Genomic DNA, 7,627 nt, shown 5'->3' on the forward strand with positions numbered 1-7,627 from the left:
ATAAAATGCAGTGTCTCCAGCAAGTCTGCCCGGCTGCCGCCTCGTTGCTCCCGCCTGCACGCAGCCCTCAAACCAAACTGCTCAGCTCAGCCCTGCCTGGCAGCTGCCACCTTAACCCTTGCCAGCCCGGTTGGCGTCTGTGGGCTGGAGGTCCTCCTCCCTTCCGCCTCCTGCAGGCATGGGGGAGGGGAGAGCCTACCTTCTGAGAGTGAGGGGGCTGGATGAGGGTGGGTCTCCCCAGCTCTGGAGCCCTGCTGGAGGACCCCTCACCTGTGTGGCTGCGAGCATCCAACAAATCCCTTCCGTGAGCTTGAGACCCGCTCCTTCTGCCTCATCCTTAGTCTGCTGTGTGCCTCAAAACAGCCCCAGAGGCCAACGGGGTGGGGATCTGGTTATCGCCATTTGACAGATGGGGAAACTGAGGGCCTTGACACAGAGGTTCCTATTTGAGCTGGGTCACCTCAGTAATGTTTTCTTTTCTTCTTCTTTCTCTTTCTCTCTTTCTTTCCTTCTTCTTCTTCTTTTTTTTTTTTTTTTTGTTTTTGTTTTTCAGGGTCTTGCTCTGTCGCCCAGGCTGGAGTGCAGTGGTGTGATCACTTCTCACTGCAGCCTCGACCTCCCATGCTTAAGCAATCCTCCCACCTCTGCCTCCTGAGTAGCTGGAACTACAGGTGCATGCCACCATACCCAGCTAATTTTTGTGTTTTTTGTAGAGACGGGGTTTCACCTTGTTGCCCAGACTAGTCTCGAGCTCCTAGGCCGAAATGATCTGCCCACCTTGGCCTCTCAAGGTGCTAGGATTATAGGTATGAGATACCATGCCTGGCCATGCTGCTGATTTTCTATCTGACTTTTTCCATTACAGGGAGCTGCTCTGCTTCTATGAGTGCATGTGTATGTATGTCTATGTGTGTCTGATGCTAGGGTGACTTGAGTGATGTGTGTCTGTGCACCTGTGTGTTGGCAGCCCGCATCTCTTGGAGTGTTATGGCTTTGGCTTTGTACCTCATGTGATGCCAACATGTCTCAGGTGTGTGTTTGCGTCCGTGGATGTGTCTGCAGATGACAGGTTTGTCTCAAGTGGGAACCCATGTGTGTGTGATGATGGGGAGATGTCATTGTGTGTCTTGATGCATGCATGTGAGAGAGCGGTAGCTTCACAAGCGTGTGCATGCATTCATGCTGTCTCCCGTCTGTGCCAAGATGTGTCACTCTCAACACCTCTGTTCATTCTGCCACCTCCAGCTCTCCGTCTCCAAAGCCTTGGAGTTGGGCACCTAGAAGAGGAGGGTGGCGGCAGTGAGAAGGCTCTGAGTCAGGGCCTGAGCCCTCCTTGAGAAGGTAAACACAAACCCCTCCCCATCACCAAGCCTAGATCCCAGTGCTAGGTCACTCCCAGCTGAGGGAGCAGTGGTGTCCCCCTGACTGAGGCCCCACCCTCACCTCAAGCTGAAAGGGACAGACAGGAGGGTGAGGGGCCAGGAGTGCCTGGGCGTGGAGGCAGGGGGTTACACACATGTGTAAGCATGTCTGCATGTGATCTCCAGATCAAAGAGCAGCCCTGAGGTGACCCGGCGGCGGTGCAGAGGGAGCTGTCTGATTCTGAGCACCCAGCTGCCAAGCAGTGGAGTCAGGGAAGCTGCTGCTGGGAGCCTCCCCAAAGACCTGCCCAGAGTGGGGACAGCCATGGATTTAGGAGCACCTGCCACCAGGGGCCAGGCCCAGCCCAGCACCTTAGCAGTGGTTTCCTGGGGGCCCCATCTCCCTCAGAGCTCAGAAGTGCCTCCCCACTGGACACCTTCCCCAACTCTCAGACCCTCCCCACAAGAGCTGCCAACAGCCTCCAGTTCAAAGAGCTCAGTGATTATTTTCGTCTTTTTTATTAACATTATATATAAAGATGAGTCCAGTAAGAAAGCAGAAATGAGAAGGCTGGGAGGGGGTGGGAGCTGGCTTTGCTTCTCCCTCCCCCCGCCCGGTGGGACTCTTGGAGACCTACCATGTCTCTCTTGGCCCCTGCACCTCCCACAAAACCCAAATCCAGCCGGAGCCCACATCTCTCAGCTTGAAACACACAGGGAGATCCGTCCAGGAGGAACATGGCCACATAAATAGGAAACCGCAGCAGGGAGGAGGCTGCTTCTCTCTGTTGCTCTTAAAAAAAATACTTACTATATATTTATATATATAGCTACAGTCTTCTACCTCTCCTTTTTTTTTCGATGTTTTACTGCATCAGGGGTGGAGGAAAGTCAACTTTGATGGGATGTCTGGGTCAGGGAGGGGCAGTGCCACCAGCCCTCCAGGCAGTTACCCCTTACTCCTAAAGGCACAAGTTCTAACTCTCCCCTCCTCTCCCATGCACCTCACCCGACATTCTCCAGCTCGGAGCAATCTGTTTCCAAGGCCACCGGAAAGGAGGTGTTTGGGGGTTTGTCTTGCCTGGTATGTCTCTTTGGAGATTTGGGGTTTGGCACCAAAACTGCCAACTTACTGGAGGAGTAGAGGAGGTGAGGTGGGGGCAGGGACAGAACAGAGGCACCTTTGCAAGGGGAGACTTGGCCCTATCTGTGAACAATGCCCTTTGTTTTCCTATTTTTCAACAGCTTTTAAAACCAAAGTTGTGCAAAGTCCTGGACATGGAAGAAATAAGTCCTTAGGAAAAACGTCTGAGACCCACCCCTCCTCTCAGAACGGAGGAGGGGGAGAGAGATGGCTCCTTTAGTTCTTTCCTCTAAAGCCACAAATATTAAAAGATTCCCTCACTTAGGGGGTTTCCTTTGGTTTCACCCTCAAATCTTAAATGAGGGCTAGAAGTGCAGGGCAGGGACCAGTTCAGGTCCCCACCCGGAGTCCTCGTCATGATGTCCACTGTCTTTTTGGCAGAGGGGCCGCTCAAGCAGGGGGAGACCACCAGTGGCTCAGGAGGAACTAGGCCTGGCAAGTTATAAGATCCACAGCGCCAGGTGCCCCAGCACAGGCGGGACCCACCTCCACACTCTCCCCCATCCCAAGGTCTCCAGTCTGGGAACAGGCACTTAGTTTAAGAAGCTGGAAAATGATGAGCCATTTAAAGCCAATCCAGGCTCCTGGAGCAGGTAGGGGAACAGCTGTCCCCACTGGGGTGGAATGCCCCCACATCTGGAGGGGCACCCCAGTGTCTAGGCAGAGGGAGGGAGGTTCAGGGGGCATCCTTGGTCCATGGAAATGTCATCTGGAAGCGCTTGGATCCCTGGAGGAAGGGGCAAGGGAGGGGGAAAGGGAGTTCCTTTTCCCTGTGCTCCTCGATGATTCCTGAGTGGCTAGGACGGAGGCGCCTTCTGCCTGGTCCTGGGGTCCTTTGTCAGGGGTGCAGGTCAGGTGGGTGCTCAGTACACAGCCCCAGGGTTGGGCGGGGGCCCAGGGGAGGCATGGTGCAGGGTGGCAGGCTGAGGCGGCTGCTGCTGTAAGTGGGGTCCACTCAGGTTCTGTGTGTGGTACCAGGAGTTGGTGGGGTCGTCCAGGTAGCTGGGGGAGGCACTGTATGGGAGCGGCGGGGGCAGTTGACTGCGGGCAGGGGCCGGAGTCGAGTGGGAGGAGGTGTCCCAGAGGGCGGGTGACGGTGGTGAGTTGCAGGCCATGGAATCGCTGTTATTGGGACTGTGCTCCAGCGGCACCTCCCCGTTCTTGTAGAGTTTCTTGAACTTGGAACGGCGGTTCTGGAACCAGATTTTCACCTGGGCCAGAGAAGAAAGGGGTAGCTAGTTAGCCTCTCAGAATGCTAAAACAAAACACCCTAGGAAGAACCCAGCCAAGAAAAAGCAAGGCCAGAACCCAATTTCACGTAAGAATCAGGCAAAAAACAGGCCTCCTGACTGCCAGGACACCAATCGTTTCTTCCATCTGGGGTAGAATTGTGACTAGGAACATTCAGCTGCCTGGGTCCAAATTCTGCTCTGTCACTTATTAAGCGTGACCTTGGGCAAGTTATTTAACCTCTCTGGTTCTTGCCTTTCTCTTGTCTGCAAAATGGGGATGAGAACAGCCCTATTACCTGCCTCATAGGGTCACTCTGAGGCTCAAATAAGGTACGATGTATAAAAAACTTAGAGCAGCCTGGTATATAGTAAGCACTTAATAAAAAGCGGTTGAGGTGGGAGATGGGCGGTTTGTAGCATTTCATTCACATTAGACACCCATAAGCAGAGGTGCACAGATACACAGAGACAAACACACCCACATACACATCTCCATACCCAGCCACGCTTCCACTCACAGCCTCACACACAGACGCCAGACGATAAAAATACACGCAGACACAGATACACCCAGATAAGCACCCCACAACATGAGCACCCACATTCACACACTCAGGCGTGGAGAAGTCCTCCTGGGCTCAGGTTAGATAATGGGGGTGACCTGGGGACTCAGGAGCAGGTGAGCCATGATTCCCCAAATTTCCCCTGGGGTATCTCCCCCTCCCCCTGCCACTCCCCACTCCATGACTGATACAAACAATGAATCAGCTCCTCACCAGGTGACCCAGATTCCCGGCGGTTGGGGCCCCACGCAGCCACAGCCATAGCCACAACCTAGGCCCGCCTGTCAACACCTGGAGGGAGCCAGGCATCCACTGCTCCTCCCCTGAGCAGTGACAGGCCGCTGGGGGCTTGAGGGACTGGACGAGGTGGGGGTAGGACACTCACTTTTGAGTCCCCGTCTCCTTCAGATAGGGAATTTGGCCTCTCTGAGTATTCAGGTGCTGAGCAGGAATGTGGTATTTTCATGCAAGCACACATTTCTGAACATACATTCAGAACGCACATGCATTCAGGGCGCACAGTCACACACACGTGCCCCCATCGTTATGCACAATGACCCTGGCAGGATCACACTCCCTATGTGAGCATCCTCCGGTGCATGCAGACCCACACAGCACGTGTGCAAACACACACTCGCCTACACACGCACACAGTCAGTTTACACACATGCCTAGCCTGGAGGGAAAACACGATGTGGACTCCTACTAAGTGAGCAGCACTGCTGGGGGACTTGGGAGTTGGGGGTTCTGGAGTAGGGGAAGGAGAGCACCTCTCTCTGGGACAGACATACACAGTTGCACGGGTTCACAACTATTCTCACTTGTACACGTGCTAACGCAGAACCTTCCGACCGAAATTGAACCTCGCAGGCCCCCATCCCCCAGGCAAGAGTTCCAGGACCCCGCAGGACCCTTAAATGGACAGCCAGGCTCGGCAGCGCCCGGGAAACTACGGGGTCCCGGGCGCCCCCACGGCCCTGGTCAGCCAAACACCAACCTGTGTCTGCGTGAGGCCCAGCTGCGCGGCCAGCTCGGCGCGCTCGGGCAGCGCCAGGTACTGGGCCTTCTGGAAGCGGCGCTGCAGGGCGGCCAGCTGGTAGCTGGAGTAGATCGTACGCGGCTTTCGGACCTTCTTGGGCTTCCCATTCACCATGCGCACCTCTGCTTCCGGCTCCTCCTTCACCGACACTGCGGGGAACGCACCGGGCGGGAGAGGGGGCGGCTCAGCCTCGGCCTGCGACTCCAGCGACCCTCCAGGGCCCGGCGGGACGCCCCTCCCTTCCGCCCCACTACTCGCCGCGGGATTCCCGGCCGTGCGCTCCGCCGCCCGCGGCCCTGGAAGGCAGCCGCGGCCACAGAGCCGGACCCGGCCACGGCCCACGACGTGGCGCTCCCAGTTCCGCGCCCGGCCTCCGGAGCACTGTCCCCGGCGCCAGCCGCCGCCTGCGCGAGGACCGCCGCGGCTTCGCTCACGACGCCTTCCCGGCTCGCCTCCCAGCCTCGGGGCTCCTCGCCGCCCGGCTGCTGGCTGCCCCCTTCCCAGCCCTATCTCGTCGTCGCTTGTTTCTCTCGCTCCTTCCCGCCCATCCCCCGCCCTTTAAAAAACTTTTCATTTTTGAATCGCTTTAGGTTTTTAGAAAAGTCGCAAGGGTAGTGCAGACTTTCTTTCCCTGTCCCCCTTCCTCTCCCCTTCCTTCTTTCCTTCCTTTCCTGTTTCTTCTGTCCTTTCTCTCACTGTCTTTCCACACTTCTCTCTTGCTGCCTCACTTTTCCCTTTTTCAGCTTCTCTGCCTCTCAGTTGCTGCTTCCCTCCGCTTTCCCACAACTTCCGTGGGTCCCTCTCATTGCCCCCTCACGTCTCCTAGTCTCCCCATCCCTTATCCAAAGGAGAGCCCCTAGAGTTTCCAGCCCCCGCCGCCTACCCCCAAGCCCTCTGCGACCTGATCGAGAATCGCCGGCTGAAATGCCCACGAAATCACCTCGATTCGGAGATTTCCTGACAACCCACAGCCCTCCCCTTCCTCTCTCAGCTCACCCCGCTCCTCATCCGGGACCGCGGCGCACCGCGCACATCGCGCCCCAAATGCTCGCAGACCCGGGGCTGGAAGGTCGCCTGGTCCCTCTGAGGGTCATCTACGCCAACTTCTCTAACTCCAGGCGGTACTTTTCTTAGAAGTTTTCCTAGATTTTAGCTTCCAGTCCATGCCTTTTCCTCCCTCGGGAACCTTCCAGTGTCTCCCACTGTCCTCGCGACCCCATGGCCCTCACCTGGGTCCTGGGCTGGCAGCGGCTGCTCCCTGTACGCCCCGTATTGTCGGTAGGAGGCTCCGTAGGTATATTCCGACTTGGGCGAGTAAGCACCCGTGCCTGCAAGCCCATTGAGATTGAATTGGTGGTGGTAGGTGTAGGGGTTCACCGTCTGGCCATAGGGTTGGCCCGAGTAGTAATCGTGCTGGGGAGCGCTGTAGTAGCCCAGGTCAGTGACAGAAGACTCGGGCAGGGTAGGCGAGTCCTTGGAGCCTGCATGGCAGCTAAGGGAGCTGGAGATGTCGGTGAGGATGCTGCTGAGCTTGCGATCGAAGGAGCCACTCATCCTGGCGGGCACTGCACCTCCCCAAGGCTGGCCTCCGCGGAGGACAGGAGCGGACCGGAGCGCAGGAGAGGCGGAGGAGACGAGGCAGGGGTGTGTGTCCAGAGGGCGAGGGGAGGACCCGGCCGAGTCTGGGGGAGGGGGAGGCCGAAAGGCGCTTACACCATTGCCTGCCGTCAGGCGGTCGCTGCGCGCCTCTCCTCGCGTCCCAAGCCACAGTCAAATGTTGCCAGCTCCGCCCGGCCAGCCGGTTATAGACTCAATAGTGGAGTCGCCGAGGGAGGCTCCTACTCGCTGATTGGCTGCAAGTCTTGCCTTCCAGGCAAAACACGCTCTTGCTCTTTCGCTCCTGTGCGCTCGCGCTCTCTCTCTCTCTCTCTCTCTCTCTCTCTCTCTCTCTCTCTCTCTCTCTCGCTGCCTCTCCCCCTTTTCCTTCTCTCCTCCCTCCTCTCTCTTCTCTTTCCCCCAGTCTTTGTTTTTACTCAAAACACACACACACACAAACACACACACACACACACACCCTCCTTGCTACTCTTGTAGCTCTAGCCCAGATAAGTTCTCTGAAGGAGGGGCGTGGAGGTGGAGGGGAAGGGTTGCTCTGCAGAGCCCCCAGGATCTGTCAGCCTGTTTCTCTGGCTGGGGGATGAGAGATGGGCTTAGGTGAGGTGGGGAAGGAGAGGAGTTTGCCTATTGGGTGTTTGTAGAAAGAGATGGTCTAAGGTGGGGTATGGTTG

The 7,627-nt window shown here is 56.9% G+C and overlaps 1 protein-coding gene across 1 annotated transcript; it reads right to left on the reverse strand.

The window, feature by feature from the left end:
* Positions 1-1,864: 1,864 nt before the first annotated feature.
* On the reverse strand, positions 1,865-7,194 carry DLX3 (distal-less homeobox 3). Its single transcript, XM_033183428.1, has 3 exons — positions 6,569-7,194; positions 5,298-5,488; positions 1,865-3,716 (listed from the first exon to the last, which is right to left on the reverse strand). The coding sequence occupies exons 1-3, from the start codon at positions 6,891-6,893 to the stop codon at positions 3,369-3,371; spliced, it is 864 nt and encodes a 287-aa protein (XP_033039319.1). The 5' UTR covers positions 6,894-7,194; the 3' UTR covers positions 1,865-3,368.
* Positions 7,195-7,627: the final 433 nt, after the last annotated feature.

This window comes from Trachypithecus francoisi, unplaced genomic scaffold (genome assembly GCF_009764315.1).
Source record: "Trachypithecus francoisi isolate TF-2019V2 unplaced genomic scaffold, Tfra_2.0 Lachesis_group20, whole genome shotgun sequence".
Classification (NCBI taxonomy): Eukaryota; Metazoa; Chordata; class Mammalia; order Primates; family Cercopithecidae; genus Trachypithecus; species Trachypithecus francoisi.

Excerpts from the sequence above, each read along its gene's own strand:
- DLX3 (XM_033183428.1), bottom strand. The coding sequence starts at position 6,893 with ATGAGTGGCTCCTTCGATCGCAAGCTCAGCAGCATCCTCACCGACATC. Across the intron at positions 5,489-6,568 it reads GCTGCCAGCCCAGGACCCAG|TGTCGGTGAAGGAGGAGCCG; the intron begins GTGAGGGCCATG and ends CGTTCCCCGCAG. Across the intron at positions 3,717-5,297 it reads TGGGCCTCACGCAGACACAG|GTGAAAATCTGGTTCCAGAA; the intron begins GTTGGTGTTTGG and ends TCTCTGGCCCAG.